The sequence below is a fragment of the Cuculus canorus genome, chromosome Z (assembly GCF_017976375.1).
Source record: "Cuculus canorus isolate bCucCan1 chromosome Z, bCucCan1.pri, whole genome shotgun sequence".
Classification (NCBI taxonomy): domain Eukaryota; kingdom Metazoa; phylum Chordata; class Aves; order Cuculiformes; family Cuculidae; genus Cuculus; species Cuculus canorus.
In genome coordinates, this window is record NC_071441.1 from 39,448,679 (window position 1) to 39,468,380 (window position 19,702).

The 19,702-nt window shown below is 34.9% G+C and overlaps 1 protein-coding gene across 7 annotated transcripts in view; it reads left to right on the plus strand.

Moving 5' to 3' along the window:
* The window catches only part of AGTPBP1 (ATP/GTP binding carboxypeptidase 1), a 62,387-nt gene that overhangs the window by 15,295 nt on the left and 27,390 nt on the right, over positions 1-19,702 (plus strand). For all 7 annotated transcript variants that reach the window (XR_008447742.1, XR_008447743.1, XM_054054183.1 and 4 more), the window contains 17 exons: positions 888-1,018; positions 1,545-1,612; positions 2,020-2,083; positions 2,414-2,560; positions 2,833-2,964; positions 5,249-5,342; positions 6,691-6,728; positions 8,229-8,437; positions 8,878-9,055; positions 10,616-10,713; positions 11,722-11,838; positions 12,434-13,143; positions 16,624-16,707; positions 16,977-17,063; positions 17,153-17,301; positions 18,365-18,452; positions 19,160-19,304. Coding sequence is in view for 5 of the 7 variants with exons in the window: in XM_054054183.1 (XP_053910158.1) it covers positions 888-1,018; positions 1,545-1,612; positions 2,020-2,083; positions 2,414-2,560; positions 2,833-2,964; positions 5,249-5,342; positions 6,691-6,728; positions 8,229-8,437; positions 8,878-9,055; positions 10,616-10,713; positions 11,722-11,838; positions 12,434-13,143; positions 16,624-16,707; positions 16,977-17,063; positions 17,153-17,301; positions 18,365-18,452; positions 19,160-19,304 (2,539 nt within the window). In the remaining 2 variants the exon portion in view is untranslated. The remainder of the gene's footprint in view (positions 1-887; positions 1,019-1,544; positions 1,613-2,019; positions 2,084-2,413; positions 2,561-2,832; positions 2,965-5,248; positions 5,343-6,690; positions 6,729-8,228; positions 8,438-8,877; positions 9,056-10,615; positions 10,714-11,721; positions 11,839-12,433; positions 13,144-16,623; positions 16,708-16,976; positions 17,064-17,152; positions 17,302-18,364; positions 18,453-19,159; positions 19,305-19,702) is intronic.

Here is a 19,702-nt window from a genome sequence, read left to right on the forward strand (position 1 = left end):
AATCGTTGATTATTACAGGACGCTAATGTTACAAAGTGTAAAGTCAAGGTAGTTGATCCTTGGAAATCTTAATTTCCTGTAGTTAATTACACGGCTATTATTCAGATGTTAAACATTTGTCTGAAAATTACTTTTGTGTGGGAATGTGGATCTCAAAACTGTTCTGCATAATTATGATCTCAAACCAGACAGTAAATAAAACAATTTCTAGACTGACTCTATTTTGAATACTGTAAATATTGACATTCATTCTTTCTTTGTGCTCTACCTGTCTATGTGAATGCGTGGCTTTAAATTGGTCCTTATATCAAAATACGTTTTCAAGCATATTTTATGATCTCAGGACAAATTACACTTTTGTTCAAAATCAATCCAAACTCTGATGATAGCTTTGGACACCCTCCAAAGTTTTTTCTTTTTTTCTTCAGCTGATGGGTGTTGGTTTGCCCACTTTATGAATGATGATCTTTTATTTCACTTCCCAAACACCAGCTTATATGACAAACGGTCTTCAGGACTGTTAGTAGCCAGTTTTTCCTTGACTAGCAGGTTTCATATTTGACATAAACTATCTTAAATGTAAGTTACTCTAATTTACTTAGATAAATAACATTTGTACCCATATCTGGATTTTAATTGTTGCAGCCCATTTCCCTATTCATTGCTCTTGGAGATGCTGTTATATATAATTACTCTGCTGCAATGCAGGCTTTGCAAAATCTGTAAGTTTGCCAGAATTAAGGACAATTATGACTGTTTTCCAATGGAGATAAAACATGAAGGTCAATTAGCCACTCCTTTTACTCTGACATGGGATTTCTGTTGTTAGTGGGTTTTTTTTCCTCTGATTTAGATGGAAAAATGAATGTTAACAACCTTTCTTATAGTGTTTCTGCAAATTCTCGGACTACGTCTCTGCTGTCACAGCTGGAAAAGATCAATTTAGACTCTGTATTAGGAGAAGCAGACAATGCCAGATACATTACCTCAAAGATCCTTCATCTGGTTCAGAGTCAAGGTACATATCTGAGTTTTGTAGTGTTGGTAGCTTTCCTTTTGAACCTTCGTTCTTGTATTTCTTCCTTGCTGGACTTCTCTTTAATGTCTTTCTCAGTTTGGTGAAATTGATAATCCATCCATTTTTGCCATTGATTTTTGAAAGCAACTATTCAAGGCCATGTTTAATGCTATCTGGCAAAGTGTAAGTTCTACTTAGTGCGTTTTGTATTGTTGAACAGCTGTAATTTCTGTAATAATTCACAGTGTATATGTGCATATACATATATGAAGAGAGGTTACTTAGGGCTGGAAGAGAGGTTACTTAGGGCTTTTTTCTTTACAGTTTCTTTTCTAGGGCATGGGAGGATTGTTGCACAAGTAAAAGCAAAGAGTGTTTAAAATAACTTGTCTTCTGCTTACTTTACTTAGTACTAACACACACATATATGCAGTTTTTAAGAAGTTTTATTATTTGCAGTGTATATGGTATTTTTTCATCTGCAAGCTAGTATATTAAAAAAAAATGGTCTTTTTCTCACTGCCAGAAAAAACTAGGAAGGAGATGACCTCTAAGGGTTCCACTGGAATAGAAGTTATCCTGTCAACCTTAGAGGTAAAATCTTCCAATCTGTGTGGCTATGGGAACATAGATAGTTTTCGTTTTATCATTGGGCTTTGTATTATTAAAGATGTGGTTATCCTAGCTAGTGTCTAAAACTTATGTAGGACCGTAATGATTAGATATGTACTTCAAATAACATAACATTAATTTCTCTCCTTATGCTTAAATATTCTAAGGAATTATTTGTCAACTATCAGTTGTAATTAATGTGCCATACTACAAACTAGCCTTTCATTGGTTTTGTGGTTAATTCAGGCTGCAAAGTGGGATGATGTGCTGGGTGATTACATCCTAAGTTGTGTTTAATTTAGTGGCAATTTCTCCATGTTTTTAAGTATTTAAACTGCTGTATTAGACCTCTACATTAAGCAAAGAAATCTGTCTGGTTTTTATTACAGAATACAAAAGATCCTCAAACTATTCTAAATATATTGAGTATTCTCATTGAGATAGTCTCAGTTGGTAAGTTTTGAAAAAGAAGCAATTTATAGTTATATTCCTTTTTTCTTCTACAGACTTTAATTTGGAGGGAAGTTGTTTGTTTGTTTTTTCTTTCTAATGTTTGTTAAAGCTGATTTATATGCAGAATAAAAACCATAAATATTGAAGCACCTTCCAAGTAATCATACACAAATAATTTGTTTCTATAAGGCTAACCCAGCATGTTCTTGTATCTTGCCGTGATGTGTGAATAAAGTATTGCTATTCTAATGACTTTCTTTATGATAACTGTAGCTTAGCTTCTTAATTGTTTCTTGGCTCTGGAGGTAACAGTTGAGTTTTAATTTCTAGGTGGTGGTCGCAGGGCAAGTGTCTTAGTCACAAAAGGAGGGACACAGATCTTACTGCAGCTGCTTTTGACTGCCAGCAAAGACTGTCCACCAAATGAAGAATTAATGGTGCTTCTTCATACTCTACTTGCAAAAATTGGTCCAAAAGGTGATAATGATGTACCTAAGTAATATGGCTGAATACTTTACAGGTTTAAAATTGAAACTTAGGAAGAACTTTCTTTCTATTGTTGTATAAGCATCCATGTACGCAGAATTGGTAAAGAAGAATCAAAGGAGTAAAATAGAGGGGAGGAAAGAATGGTTACAAATAGACGTACAGAGTTAACATTATCAGTAGAAGGAATTTTCAGTTCATTTAACTTCTATTTTTTTGATAATTTCAACATTACTGTGATTAATCTTGTATTTCTTTGTCAGACAAAAAAATTGGCATGAAAGCAAGAATTAATGGCGTCTTAAACATATCATTGAATTTAGTGAAGCAGAATTTGCAAAATCACAAGCTGATATTGCCGTGTCTTCAAGTATTAAGAGTTTACTCAACTAACTGTAAGTATTGCAGATAATTTTCTTATGTGTTATAGAATCTTTTACCTAAATAGAGTTAAAATATATCTAAATGCTTGTTTAATGTTAAAATAATGCCTTTTGTCGGAGACTTTTAAAGTATCAAATTCCTTAAATTGTGAAAAATGTGAAGCATGTTTGTACTTTTTGCGTATCTTTGGCTTTTTTTCAATGTATGTTTGTGTCTTTATATGTATAGTTGGGTATTTAACCAGTGCTGTTGGATATGTGGAATTTTGAGTAATTCAATTTGCATATGCTGGTGCCTTAAGATGTCAACCATAAATGCCAGCATTGGGCATTGTGCTTGCAAAAGCACTTCAGATTTAATTATTATTCTTTTTATTATACATGCTCATGTTTTTTTTCTTTTTAGTATTTTATTTTGTTCTTTATAGCTAATTTAAAACTTAGTTCACACAGGAAATATTTTATTTCTTTATTTAATCTTCCCTTTACTCTTTGTGTTAAAGTGCCCTACTATTGGACTAATATTCTTCCACGAGAGCCTAATTTATTGTTTGGAGTAGCAGTAGGAAGCTGATGAAAACAGTGTGTTTTTTGCTGTATTTCTCACGTCAGTTAGATGATCTCAGTTTTTTTCATTGAGCTCAAAATAGCTGTTAAACCTCTTAAATGAGAGATGAAAACATAACCACATTCCTTGAAGAGAATTGATTTGATAATCTGTAAGATTATGTTTCAGGGCATTCACGTAAGCGCCTATAATTTGCAAAGTCCTAGTTCTTTTAAAACAGGGAAGTGTTATTTCTCTAGAGCCGTCTGGTAATGAGGTGAAATGCTTTTAAGTGGAAGAGTTTAATACAGATGGTTACATACCTTAGGTGAAAACTTGCTTCATCTTGAAAGTCAGAAACTGAACCGAGTCTCTAATTTGGATTCTCACAGAATCATGCAGTCGTTAAAGTTGGAAAAGACCTCTAAGATCATAGAGTCCTACCATAAACGTAGCACTGCTATAGTCCACCACTATACTGTGTCCCTAAGTGCCACATCTGCGTGTCTTTTAAATATCTCCAGGGATGGTGACTAAACCACTGCCCTGGCTAGCCTCTTCCAGTGCTTGACCACACTTTTAGTGGAGCAGTATTTCTTAGTATCAAGACTAAAACTCCTCTTGTGGAACCTGAAGCCATTTCCTCTTGTCCTTTCACTTCTTACTTGGGAGAAGAGACCAACACCCACGTCACCACAACCTCCTTTCAGGTAGTTGTAGACGGGCAATAAGGTCTACCCTCAGCCTCCTTTTCTCCATACTAAACAACCCTCAGCTGCTCCTCTTAAGACTTATGCTCCCAGATTCTACATAGGTCAATTCTATCTCTCTGTATTTCCTGCTCCTTAAAAACAGAAGTAGTTTTAGTTTATTACTTTCAGATGGGTAATACTATCTGAAGTTTGCGTACGGTTTCTACCAGAGTAGAATCCTAACTTTTCTTAGATTCTAGTAATGTTGGTGCTAATGGTAATGAAATTGTAGCTAGGGTACGAGCATTAAGTTCACTACTAATAACAGCATTCGTTAGGTTGAAGTCAATTCTTACTTACTTTCTTCCCACTTTGTTAGGAGTGCATATTGCTAAACTCAGTCAGGAATTGGATTTCTATGTTTTTCAACAGTGTGTATTTTCAGTGAGTGTTGGAGTTTAGCCATGTGTATGCACTGAATATGCTTTTCTTGATTGTAGGTCTCAGCATAAATTCTTTTAATATGCTCTCTTTCAAGTAGATTAGTTTTATAATTTTTTTCTGAGAACAGATGTGCTCTGGAAAGCTTATACCGATCGGCATTTCTAAATTTTAGAGTGAGTGTGTGGCGTTCAAATCCTGGTGGACATACCTGTCTGTCCCAATACTGGAGGATAACAGCAAGTCATAGAACTTATTAGATGTGAAATTTTAGAAACCCTCCTGTCTTGATAAACTGAGATTTTGTGGAAGAAAATTCTTTTTATGATCTATCTTAAGTAAGAAAGCAGAAGCATGGATTGGAAGTGGTAGATTACTCATAGAGTAATAACTAACTTTTTTCTTCTTTTCCAAGTTTCATCAGGATTTGATTAGCACACTAATTACATGCAGAGTAGCATCTGCTTGTCATTGTGTGTCTTAAAGCACAAACATGTCTAACATTTTTTTGTACTTCAAAATTAACTTGCATGCAATTTGTAATAGGTTGAGTATATTTATCTTTTTCTTTTGCCTTTCATATTATCTTAAAATGGATTATTTTTAACTCTTCCAGCTGTAAATGCAGTGTCCTTGGGAAAGAACGGAGTAGTAGAACTGTTGTTCAAGATCATTGGCCCTTTTACTAAAAGGAACACAAGCCTTATGAAGTAAGTGAAGTCTCTTTGAAGTAGTATGTGGATAAACCTTAGATACGTTTCAAAACTTAGTCATAAATGAAAAGTAATATTGGAAATCAAACATAATTTGTATTTGAAAGTTAAAGTGAAGGGTGGTGGGAATGAGAACCACAAACCTGACAGTTTAATTTTACTGAGTAGAGTAACACAATATTTGAATGACTAGTTACAGTACTTGTAAAAGAATATAACTGTTACTCCCCCCTCCCCCCGCGATATTTCTGCATGGAAACTACAGTGTTTTATCATCAAATCAGGACAAACAAATCAAGACAATCCCACCATTTTTCTTTTTGTTGAATTAGCTCCTACATGTCCTTTGTGTTTTTAGAGTGACAATTTTATTTTGTAATTTTTCTTTCTGTTTTACTTGAAAGCAATTATAGACTCTCAGAGCAAAACCATTATGCAAAGTAGGAATGGCCTACAATATCTGTGTAGTGGGCTATTGTGCTTAAAGAAATAAAACTAAATTTACTGTATACCTTAAATTAGTAACTTTAGGTTCCCCTTCCCCTTGCCCCATATATTTTTCTTTTTTTTAACTGAATTTAGGGTAAAAATAGAGAAGTGAAACTTTTTTAAAGTATACACCTGTGGAAAACTGAATTTTTCATTGGATTAGCAAAATAATAGTCTTAAGTTGTTCATTTTATAATTTCAGTATGAAAAAAGTGTTACATCACCTGAATTTGTGGTCACTGTTGTATCTTTTAAAAAGGTGCCCTGTCCCTTTAAACCCTAGCTAAAATTAGACATATGAACTTATTATTCCTTGGTGTGAGTAATCATGATACCCTTGTTTATGGTCTAACATCAGATGTGTGAAGTGTATCTTTACAAAGAGGTAAAAATAAGTATATATGTTTTCTGGTTTACACCTTGAGTTGATTGAGACAAGATTGTTGTGTACAAGAAAAATCTTACACTGATGATCTTGTAGTACAGATTGGGGAGCATTACTTCTCAATATAACCATACACTGGCAATTCTGACCTGCATTTTCTGACCTCATGCATTGCATATTGTTTATAAACATTACATTGTCACTTTATAGTGCTTTGTTTTGCAAAGGCTGAAAGTTTGTGGAGTCAATATAGCACTGATATTTTTAAATTATGCATGAAACTTCAGATATATCAGGGATACATGATATTTCAGTAAAATCAAAGCAAAGTGTGATGCAGTGCAACTGGGAAAATATGAGGATAGATGCTAAATAAATCTGTTAGCATTAAATAGTTTGTGTAGCTTTACAGTGTTATGGATTAAGCTTACTGGTTGGTTGTTCTTCTGACTTTTCTTGTTATGTTGACAGGGTTGCTTTAGACACACTTGCTGCATTGCTAAAATCAAGTAAGTGTTTGACTACAAGAACCTGTTTGTCTAGTTGAGGTGTATGCATGTTTGTGTATACACGCAGTAAAACTGGTGTTGTCTGTGGCCAAAACAAAATCAAGGCTAGAAAATTTAGAAATAAGGGCGGAGTTTTGCTTGCGGTCTCTTGCACTTCAATATTTGTGTGCTATATAAATATGTGTTTTGTAATTAGTTACTGTCTCTGCATTTATGAAGCAGAAAGGCTGTGCTGCTTCTGCAGAACTGATCTGGATCCAAGTTGGAGAAATAGCCTTCCACAGTCACTCACCTCAGCCCTTCAATAAAGGATATCTGTAGCTTAACTTCCATGCGTTTTCTTATGTATACGACTGAAAGTATGTGTTTGATAGCAGGGGAAAATCCTGTGTTTCTTCAGGTAGCTTTCTGAGTAATTAGGTCTCGGGTTCTAATGACAAGTCAGTTGGTGATGCCCTTGAAGTAGAACCAAGGGTAGCAAAATGATGGTCTTTTTCCAGATATTGGTTATCTTGGCCAGCAGCAGTGGATCCTGAGAAGTGTAATCTCTGCAGATTTAGCACCAGGATGATAACAGTCAAGGAATTAAACTCATTCTCTACAAATAGTTGTATAAAAGCTGCAGCCTTCCTATTAGTTTTAGTGGAGTTGGCTAAGAAGTAAGGTGTGATTAGGTTTACAGAAAAGCATTTCAAACAAATGATAGGAAACTTCTGTACTGATTATTACAGGGTACTGAGTTTTCTTATGTTTGATCCGTGTGATACCTTGGTCTTACTGATATATGTAACTACTGAGCTTGGCATTTCTCCTTGGGAAATTTCAGGAAAGAAATATTTCTGAATTATTGTCAATATTCTGTTCTGCAAATTGGCGGTTTAATACTGGGGAAGGAAGCGTTGAAACATTGTGTGTTAAAACAGGAGGTCTCTTGCATTTATTTTGGGATGTCTTATTCAGTCCTGAATAACTAACTTTCTATGCTTTATAATAAGTAAATCTTTTCATGACAACACTAAATTCTGATGGGTAGAGTCCAGTTGTCATACTGTTTTCCCAGTATTGGGGTAGGGCTGTTATGACTTTAACAGATTTAAGTGGTAGTTCCTGCAAAACTGTGGATTACAAGTGGTGAGAAGTTTATTTCAAATCTTGTATCTAAACATTGTGTGTGGATAGAGATAGATTTGCTTTACATAAACGGATTTTTTTTTTTTTTATTTGCTGTCTTCCAATTATCTTCAAGTATAATGTGCAGTGTTCTGGTAAACCATGAAAATTACATGCAGTGTTATTCTGAAAAATGAAGTGTAGTCTGTACTGGCTTCAATTATTCAGTAATTTCTGCTCAGGCTGGTGTAATACTTCAGTAAGCATGGCTAAAATACTACTTTAAAGGAAATGATTCAGTCACTTGGGTAAAAAGAATAATATTGATTTGAAAATAATGTTGGAGTCATTGGATAATTTTTAATTTTCTTTCCTAACTTTTTTACAAAGAAACAAATGCCAGGAGGGCAGTAGACAGAGGATATGTGCAGGTGCTTTTAACGATTTATGTTGATTGGCACAGTCATGACAGTCGACACAGATACATGCTGATACGTAAAGGAGTTTTACAGTGCATTAAAAGTGTTACAAACATCAAATTGGGAAGAAAAGCATTCATTGATGCCAATGGAATGAAAATTCTTTACACCACTTCACAAGTAAGTTTATCTCAGGAGTTTGTTGTTGGTTTTCACTCTTAGGCTTTAAAAACACTCAAATTTGTCATATTTCTTTTATGATATCTGTGCTCATTCCTGATTATAGGCGTAAGCATTATTTTCTGTGCTTGACTAAAGTGGAGTGAAAGAGCATGGAATTATTATTTGCTGTTATTTGGCTGTGACTATCTGTGGGAGGGGCTGTTGAACTTAATTTGAAAAAGCAGGAGCAGGTCTTTTTAATTTTGAAATTGGGTTTTTAAAAAAGGTGAATTAGAGTTGGCAGAAATTCTCCTGGCCTTCAAAGGCGACATTAGCAAAATTTATATTAAACAAAATAGTTTGCTACTAATGAATCCTAGAAACTGTAAGACAAAGGTAGTTTGAACATTAGTCTAAGACACACTTTTCTCTTGTCTTCATTATCTTCTTGTTAATAGGAGTGCCTTGCAGTAAGAACTCTTGATCCCCTTGTCAACACATCCAGCCTAATAATGAGAAAATGTTTTCCTAAAAATCGTCTTCCTTTACCAACTATTAAAAGTGCTTTCCATTTCCAACTCCCAGTTATTCCTGCCAGTGGTCCTGTGGCTCAGCTGTACAATTTGCCTCCTGATGGTATGGTTATTTTCTAATATTTTGTCTTACAGTATGTCTAACATTGCCTTATGTAAGTTGGAATCGATTGCAGTTATTTGTGTTTCTCCACTAAATCTTGGATGCTTGAGACTCTTCTCAGCTAACAAAAGGTCTGTGACTGTTAGTGCGGAGCACCAGTTTCTAATGTTAAGTTTCAGCTGATAAAAAATTTTGTGAGAGAACCAGGAGAAAAATCCCTGCATAACGAGACCACAATACCCTGGACCCCGACCAAAACTTGCAATGATAAAAGTGTAACCAGAAAAAGAAGGCTTCTCTAGGAAGAGAAGATTAAATACAGGTTTTTCATCTATTAAAAAAAGAAATGAAAAACCTAAGGAAATATGATACATAGGATTTTCTAGTTAAGGATAAACTTCTGTATTGAAAGAAACGTAGGATGTTGGGTTGGGTAAAGCTCTGAGTTTATTAAAAGTATAATCTTGTGTAGTCAGCATTGTAAAAGCAATACCTGAAATCATTCTGATTTATAATATATTTGTAAACTTCTCCTTGAGCCTTTTACTGAGAGTCAGCAAAATTTCTGCATGGAAAACACTCTTTCGAAAAAATGTGACAAAACCCCTGAAGCACTCAAACTGCATGAGATTTCTAGAAAAAGTTCAGCTTTTCAACTAGTAAACAGAACATCTGTAAGAATAACCAGTTAATGCCCACTTCCACGTATTAGGGAGTTAGCCCAGTTCTTGTTAGTCATGTGTGAAAGTCAGTTTGCTTTCCTTTTGTTCTCCTTTTTACAAAAAGGAAGAGGTCCTAGGTCCCTCAGTATTGTCAGTAGGATCCCAAATAGTTTCTCATGTCTAAAAAATAACGTCTTTCTTTATGTTTTGGGGATAAAACTTGGTTTCCATCCTGTCTGCGCTAAGCTGTTGTGGTCTTCAGTCTCCTACAGTATCTGCTTGCTGGTTGAATCTCTAGTGATATGTTTCTGACTTTTTTTTCCTTTTTAAATTGTTAGGCCGCCATTTAAGCAAGAGCAAAAAGGTCAAGAGGTTGCTTTGTCCCACTGTTCGCTGACAGTAGATCAGTACCAGCTGACATGACTAAAAGCTGTTGAAACCGCAGTTTTTTTTTTTTTTTAATGTGGCCTTTATTTCTTAATTTGAGAAAAGTTGTTAGAGCCATATAATTTCGTGCTGACCACAAGCTGTGCTGAGATGTTCTTGGCACATTCACCACATTCTAAAGTATTTCTAGAGACCATGGCATGTCTTGCTAGGTGTTTTGGGCAGGGGGAGGTGTTTGGTGTTGTTTGGTTTTGTTTTGCTTTTTTTAAACCAGAGAACTTTATTTTGACTTAAAACTGGATAGAAATGTAATAAATTGAATCTGGACTATTGTCAAACAAGCAATTTTGTTTTCTAAATCCAGTAATAGTGATTAGTGTTTACTAGTTGGTTTTCAGAATTTTTTCAAGTAGTAAGTGAAAAAATAAACTGAGAACATAGATTTTTTTTTTGTAGTATATGTATTGGATTAAATGTATAATCTGTCTTAGAAAACTTTTCTGTATCGTAGTGGATGATGTAGTAGATGAAAGTGATGATAATGATGATGCTGAAACAGAATCAGAAATTGAAACTGAAAATGATGATGACAAGGACCAACATTTTAAGGTTGGTATGACACAAAATTAAAAGGCAAAATCAAGTACAACATTTTTTAATTTTATCAGTTGCTTGAGTGATGTATGCAGCTGTATGTTTTAAGTGTTAAAAGGACTTTGGGGATGGCTTCAGGGCAGTTGTTAAAATGAAGAAAGCTTCTGAAACTTAAGGAAGGTAGTTCCTGCCTGAAAATATCAATCTTTGTTGTTCAAATTGCCTCAAGATTTCTATCCAAACCTATTTGATTCACATCTGATGTTTCTGTACAGGGGAACAGAACTACAGACTCTTTTGGTAGCGTTCTGTTCCCAACTATCATTTCTCTCAACTCTCTATTCCTACCTACGCTGCTCAGTGTGTAGGAGCTACTCTTTTCCTGTCATTCTGGCTGGGATTGACTAGGTCAGTGTTCCAGCAAGGTAACTTTGAAGTTCTGCCAACTGAAGAGGTAGAGCTCAGACCTCTCAATCTCTCGCTGTTGTGTCACTTTGGGAGGGTCCTGTTCTGCTCTCCAGCTGTCAGTTAAGACATGAGAAGACGTTTGGTCAGAACTGCCTTGTTCTATGTTTTTGTTATATGTATTCAAGAGTTAATTGAATTTTCTGTCCTCAGACTGGAATGACAAATTTTGCTGAAGACTCTCATAAGCCCTATCTGCCATAGAAGCAGTTATGCCTTTGTCACCGCAATCAGATGAAGTGTCCACATTCCAGGTTGCAATAGTTGGATTATGCACAGATCTCATGTGAAGTGTAGTCTGATGTCTGTGCATAATACATTGGATGAAAGTAGGAAAATGGAGATGTTTATAGTATTTCTGATGAAATGAAGGCTTTGGCGTACTAATAAAACTGAGATATTTAAATTTGCATGTTGAAAGGTGCAGGTCAGCTAATTTTAAAGTAGTGATTTTCAGCTTTTAAAGCATGGCTATGCCAGTACTAAAAGGTGGATGTAATTGTTTTGGCAGTTCATTAATTCTGGATGCAAGATGAATTTGTTCTGGTGTTTTTTCAGAATGATGATATTGAAACTGATATTAATAAACTGAAACCTAGACAGGAATTGGGAAGACCCATAGAAGAACTGAAAATGTACGAGCACTTTTTCCCAGAACTTACAGAGAAGTTTCAGGTAGAGTATATGATTCCCAGTGCATTCGTTGTCATGACAGATTGTCTCTGGAATACACACTGACATTCTTCATTGGGTGGATAGTTCCTCTAGCCAAAAAAGAGATATGCAGTTCTAGAGTTACATATGAGTGTTATATGGTGACTTAATTTAATTTTATGAGTTACTTTAATCTGATAAGGGGGCAGTAGGTAGATAAAAACGGCAAGTGTTTTCTGATGTGTTTGTTGCACACAGCAGAAAGTAAAATAGTAAGAAAGGATGTGAGATTTCTGAAAAATATTCATTGTATTAAGTGTTTCCTTAAATGCTGTTCACAGCTTTAAAGTGGTGTGTTAAAATATCTAGGGAATCACATTGACCTGATAATTTGTTATTGATGAGCTACTTGTTTATGGCTTTGATGCTACCTTGTTGTAAAAGCTTAAACTTCATTGTTATGTTTATGAAAGTGTAAAACATAGTAACTGTCATCTTTTAAATTACATTTAGTTTTTGATTATTGCAAAACACACCTTGGGAACAGTGAAAGAGAGGGGTTTTGATTATAAATGGAACTTTAACTGTTTAATTTTTTTCTCTTTTATTCTTCAAGAAATATGACTTAATTTCCAAGGAACCAAAGTCTTTTGTACCTGATGCAAATCTAGGTGGACCTATTGTTGTTCCTACAGCAGAAGAGGAGCACTCTGCTGACGCAAACCGGTCAACCAAAGGAATTCCTTTGAAGGAGAGCAATCCTTTATTGACAGAGGAATACAATAGAAGGCCAACCTATCTGAGACTACCAAAGAAAGATAGTATCGAAGACAGTAGTTTACAACAGCAAAATGATCAAAGAAACCTGCTTCCATCCTGCCAGTGTCTAAGCCAAGAAATTGTGAAAGGCTTGGACAGAATCAGTCTGCAGAACAATGGAAAAAATGATCAGTATTATGGTACGGGGTGTGCAATAAAGAAAGAAAGCAGAACTAGCCTTACTCCACTTCCTTGTAATAAACCTTGTGAACATGCTTCACCTTGTGGAAGCAGCCTCTTTGAAGGATCCTCTGTACAGCTGGGAAAACTCTGCTGCACTGGAGTGGATTCAGAGGAGGAGGATTCCAGATCTAGTTCATCAGGGGAACAAGTGATGCTTGAGGTTTCTGATGTGTCACCAGTTCATGACTGTGATCTTTATATTGAAATGGTAAAAACCACAAAATCAATTCCTGAATATTCAGAAGTGGCCTATCCTGATTATTTTGGCCATATTCCTCCCCCATTTAAGGAGCCTGTTTTAGAAAGGCCATACGGGGTGCAGAGGTGAGTTACCATACTGGTTTTTTTTTTTGTTGTTGTTGTTGTTTTTGTTCCCTTCAGAAACAATCTTTAGAATGAGGTTAACAGGCACAATCTTTAATATACAATCTTTAATTTGACATCTAAAAATATTTTCAGTGCAAAGCAGTTTGAAGGTAGGTGAGTAGGCATTTGTCGTTGCAGAGCCATAAAAAAAGAACACAATCTGATTCTGTTATTGCTAATTCTAATTCTGTACTTCAGTTTATAAATATCAAGTTTTGGGTATCGTCTCCCTTTCTGCCTTCCCGCTATCTTTTATGCAAATCTTGTAGTCTGTGAAAAAAACAAAAATTATACACAACCCCAACAAACTAACAACCCTAGCCATCTGATGAATTCTCTGTTCAGTTCTTAGCAAAGAGCACAGTTAGTAGTTCAAAGGTACTTTAGCTCTTTTCTCTTTGTGCTAACAAAGCTATCTTTACGGAAAATGTAATGGGAAAAATTAATACACTTGAATGTTTGGTTTTAGCATTTGCAGTATGGCAGCATATGAATGCTGAGGATGCAGTTCGTGTTAGGTCCTGCAGAGTGACATGCAATAAACACAAATAAACCAACAAAAAACAGCGCATCAGCACCCATTTATTTCTTCACTGAGTGATATTAGAAAATGATGAAGGATGATGGGACAACTAAGAATAGTTTCCAGAGGTTGTAAGAAGAGCTGGCTCATAGGTGTAGTAAGGTATTACAAATAAAAGTAACTAAGTTAGCAGAACACATAACAGTATGTATGAGACATTGCCAGTTGCTCCATTATTATATTGAATGCTTTGAGCTTTCTAACTTCAACAAGATTTTTCATATTTACGTTTAATTATTAAGATATTAAGAGATTGTCTTTAGGTTGTACTATTAAAAACCCTCTAGCTGTTTCACTTGTGTTGTAAAAAAAGGAATCTTTCTAGTTAAATGACGAAGTATTGAAATACTAAAAATGAAATGAATATACCATTACTGTAAAGTGGTCTTCAGTGTTAAAAAATAATCTTCCCTACGAGCTTATTTTTTAGATAGATTTAGCTTATATAGAAGGGAGATAATCTTGAATCAGAAGTCACCCAACAACTGCATTTTAAGGAAATCTTGCAAATCCTCATGTATGTTTTGTAGTATTAAATTCTGAATTTTCCTCAGTAAAACTGAGGTCAGATAAAATTTGTCATTCCAGTGCTCGTTCTTCTTAGATTTCTTGATTAATTCTGACTTTAAACCAACAAACCTATGTGGGTGGTTATAAGATAATATAAAGATGATTTGTTAGCTGTGAAGGTAATTCTAGAGTATGTTTTATTTTAATTTGTTTCAAAGTGTTTTATTCTTGTTGTATTTGTTGTGTCAAAAGTAACTTTTTTGGGTCTTTCATGAAAAAAGAATGAAATATCAAGTAGTGTTGTTAAATTGGAATAAAAAATCCTTCATCACCTTTTGAAGCACACTGTTCTAAGAATTGAGTTTTCTATAGATGACTGTCATGTTACTGCAATATAACAAATTCCTGAGAAGGGAACCTGTTTAAAAAGGCTTAATCTTTATTAGGCTTTATAGTTATAGGAAGGTGATGAAAACTATTTCAAGTAGGGGACTAGGAGAAGCTTTTAAGTCTTCTACACAGCCATGTCCAGACTCTTCGGCATTCGGTGGGATTTATGTTCTCTGTAATGTAAGCGGTTAGTTAGTACTTGCCAGCTAAGTCTTATTTAGAAATCAAATGGTTGCCTTAATACATCCTTGTAATAAAAGAAAGCCTTGTCGGAGCTGAAATGGGGAGTTAGTGAGTTTTCTTTTTACTTTTATTAGACAAATGTGATATGGGGGTTTGGAAGGGTTCTTTAAATCTTGCAATATGCTAGGAGGTGCATTGTTCTTGAATTTGTACTTCTGAGTATATATATATGTTTTTCTGTTTATACTTAGTAACGTGTGACTTTTCACCAAATCGTTGTTTGGAAAAATGTCATTGAGAAGTGTTTTATGCTATGCTGCCGTCTAGGGGAGAAAATGATTATGTGATTAAATACCCTATACATTTGGGGTTAAATTCCTACTTTGTTCAATTCCTTAAAACTTTAAGTTGTTTTTTTGCTGTACACTTCAGTATTTTCTAATCACTTCTGCATTTTTTAATCATCTGGCACTTATAAGTGACTGTCAGGTAGATGAGGATCCACAAAGGCCTGACTTAAAAACCACAGCTCCACATCAACGGCGTTGTTTTTACAATTTTTTCTTTAATTATCCTAAAATAGCTTCTCTTTAATCTTGTTTTTTTTTTTTTTTTAACCTGAAATGTTCACTACAAGTTCTCCTTTTCGCATGCATCTCAAATACCGTTTCTTCTTTCCTTTCGTCTACATTGGTTATTTCTATGGTATTTGAATGCCTGGTATTCATTAATGGATTTTGTGCTGGCAAAACTTCTATGGTGATATAAGGTATTATGACCCTTTAGAGCTGAAGCATACTCAGATCAAAGGATTTTTGTGAGGTAGAGTGTGAGATCAAAAACATGTAGTTCTGCCCTGAGCTGAACTTTATCAGATTGTGGTGAGTCAGCCTTTTTACAATTTTGTCAGTACATTAGACTGGCGATTTTTTTTTTTTTCTAGTTTGTTTTAATTTAACAAGAGGTGCTAGGGTTGTGCACTTACCTTCTCTTTCTCATTTGTTAACAATATTTATTTTAATTAAATGGAGAATGTCCGTCCTGAACGTGATTTACCGCTCTATTCCTGTGTTCTTCATTGTTAATCGGCCTCCTTTTCTTCTTATTGTAGGTGCTGTGCAAGCTTTCCCACACAGCTCTGCCACTATATTTCATTCTTGAACTGCAACACATTCTTTCTTTTCCAAACCAGGACCTAGATACTGCCAGTTGTGCAATGATTTTATGATCTGGATAAACATGTACCTGACATTTGGCTGACATCACCAAATTCATTCTTATTTGTTACCTAGTCGATAACTGAACCTAGATCTCCAGAGGTGAAAAGCTAGTGCACTAACACACTCACTGCACGACCTACTCTCTAAAACTCATTAATTTGAATTATGGTAGGACTCATGTAAATTACTAATGTTATCAAGTACTGTCCTGGATTAAAGCATTAACATAAGGAATGTTAGAGTAATTCCTGCTTCTACTATAAAGTATGAAATGGTGCATTTTTTTCCATAAGATAAAAAAAAGATCGTGTGCATGAGAACTCAATTCTTTCACATCCAAATATTGAACTCAGTCAGCTGTGAGAGCAGGCTTTTAAACTTAAGTACACTTACAGTTTGTGCACATGAGTGGTAGTGAGGCCCATGTCTCTCTGAAAATCTATCCCACTGTCTTCATGTCAGCATTGTTAGTTTTCATTGTATGAGGTAATTTCTCTTGTAATTGGAAGCGTTATGCAACAATTTAAATGAGAACTTTGCTTTTTATTTTAGGACAAAAATCTCTCAAGATATTGAGAGACTGATTCATCAGAATGACATTATAGACCGAGTTGTGTATGACCTTGATAATACGAGGTAAGCTTTTACCCTTCTGAAAACAATATTCAGCAAATACTGTAAGCCTATTCTGCTTTTTCTGGGATATGACTTGTAGTATTTAAAGCAGTACTATTATGACAGGCTTCAATAAAAGCTTCATCTTATGTAACACTCTTTCTGCTCTCCAGGCTGCAGTTGGAGGAAGTTTCAAAATAACTTCCGAATTGCCAAGTGAGGGCTAAAATAAACCTGGGTTTGGTTTAGTTAGGTTTGTTGTATTAATTTTGATCCCTTTTTCTACTCAGTTTTTCGGTACCAGAGGAGGCAGATGTTTTGAAGTTTAATTCCAAATTTGAATCTGGAAACTTGCGCAAAGTTATTCAGATCAGAAAGTAAGATATTTAAATTCTTCTTTTCACAAATAAGGCCTTTTATTTCTGCTTCTTATTAAAATACTGATTTATTTTTTGTTAATCTTTAGAAACGAGTATGATCTAATTCTGAACTCGGATATAAATAGCAATCATTATCATCAATGGTTTTACTTTGAAGTCAGTGGAATGAAAACTGGTGTTGGTTACCGGTTTAACATCATCAACTGTGAAAAGTCAAATAGTCAGTTTAACTACGGTAAGATGCATTTTCCGTATCCTGAGAAGAAATACATAGAAAAATAACTGTACTAGACAGCTCAGCTGTGCCCTTCAGTTTTCACAGGGATCAGTAGTATGTTATCAGATCAGATCAGATGTTTTTTTAATATTGCTGCTAGAAAATGCTTTGACAAGTTTCAGTTAAAGAGAAAGTGTCTTAAAACACTGGCTGTCAGTTTTTAAAATCAAGTTTTATTGAAAAACACTTGTTGAAATCATGTGAGGCTAAAGCAGAAGTAGTCTACTGGTAGCTGCAGGTCATGTTTGTCATAAGACCGTTGTGGGTGTGACAACACCAAAGCCTATTGATCCACACAGGTTCAAGAATGACAGCTGTCATCATTAATCATTTTCTGAATAGAGGTCTGTTTCAGATGTGAGAGTAAGTAGAGATGTTTTCTAACAGTTTTGTCTTACTAAAGGGAATAGAGGCACGTTATTTGAGAAGGAAAAGTAAGCCTTCTTTGAAATAGGTGACACTTGCAGTCTCCAGTGAGTAGCATTTGCTGCTTGTACCTCATCCAAAAGTACTGGCTTACTGAATATGCCTTTCTTCCATTTTTCTGAGGCAAAGGGGACAGGAAGAGGGATATCACTCAAATAAGCAATTAAAAAATTGATCTTAAGTGTCAGTTCTTTTCCAGTTATGTAGGGGAATGAATCATAGTATCAATTTCTTTGTGTTCTCTTTGAGGCCTCTTTGTAGTGATGAGTTGGATGGAGTGGGACCCAAGATTTTGTGTAGGTTACTTTTCATACTAGGCATAGCTTTCATTTAAACATTTCATTTTGGTGTTCTCTAGGTCTGATTCTTTTTTTAATTTGTTAGTTTCTGAATATTCAGATGTGAGGGAAAGAGTCTTTGGTCACCTGGTTGAAAGAGTATACATACCCAGGCATTCATGAAAATACAATACATAATAGCGAGTGAGAGAGTAAAGGTAGTTCACACACTTGGATGTTAAATGTTGATGTGGATCATTAGTAAGATCTTGATGTTTGATGTTAAGCATTAAAATGAGATGAACCTTTTCTTTAAGGTATGCAGCCTCTCATGTATTCTGTTCAAGAAGCATTAAATTCTCGACCGTATTGGACTCGTGTTGGGACAGATATTTGTTACTATAAGTAAGTACACCAATCAAACATACAGCACATCTTACACTAGATTAGTTAGAGGTACAGTTTTTGAAGATAAATATTTACTTCCAAGTTTGGTGATTTTATTTCAGTAGCTCTGTTGTGAGCAGTTTCTTCCTGAGTTACTATGAAGAGTAACAGAAGTGATAGGAATGTACAGTCTTATTTTATTAGTACACTGCTAATATTTAAGCTGTTCATATTTTATGCTTTTGACAGAAATTGCATGCTGTTCCAGAGAAGTTAAGGGAATGAATATATACATGCTTACTTGAGATCTTAAGAGTGACTTCCAGTAATACTGATCTTACAGTGCTTGTAATCAGTTCCCTGTATTCTATAGTACAATCATTGTAGAGTAATCCTGAAGCACAGGATGAGATACCACACCATATCTATGCGTTGCCCTTCTTGATTGACAGTTGTTTACATTTTTTTATTTGTTAAGTTTGCTGTGGGGTTTTTTGCTGTTTATTTTTGTTTACTCACCTTTTCCCAATACGAATGAATGTCTGTCACTGCTATGATAAAGTATCTTTACAGTTGCTGGAAACCAGTGTATTTAACCTGGATGTACATAGAAGAGAAATGCAATTGTTAAACATTTCTGGCTTTTACAATGTGTATTCAGGAATGACATCAATGACATTAAAAAAATTATTCTAATGCATTTATAACTTTAATTTTCTTCTTAGGAATCACTTTTCAAGAAGTTCAATTGCTGCTGGAGGTCAGAAAGGAAAATCTTATTACACAATTACTTTCACAGTGACTTTCCAACACAAAGATGATGTCTGTTACTTTGCTTACCATTATCCATATACATACTCAACTTTAAAGGTGAGAAGATTGTGATCTGTTACATAGTTAAATACTTACACTTTTGAACAATGTGAGACATGAGCATTTGTGAGTGATTTTTTTTTCTTTTATGAAGTTCAAAATGCTCCATAAAGTGGGCAGTTTTCATAAAATGTTAGTGTTTAGACTGGTGAAGAATGTAGAGTTTTCTAGGGACTGTTCCCGAGAATGATAAGATCGATACTTGCAGGCTAAATGGGTTTTCTGGGAATCATAATTAGTAATTGACTGGAAACGGTGCTAAATGGATGAAGTATTTGTTTGAGTTGAAAGGCTCATATCCTGCTGTTGTACATATACGTCTTAACTGACCTGTTAAAGTTAACTGTATTTAAGATAATTAGAGACCTTTTTAGGGTGATAAGTTGGATGAAGAA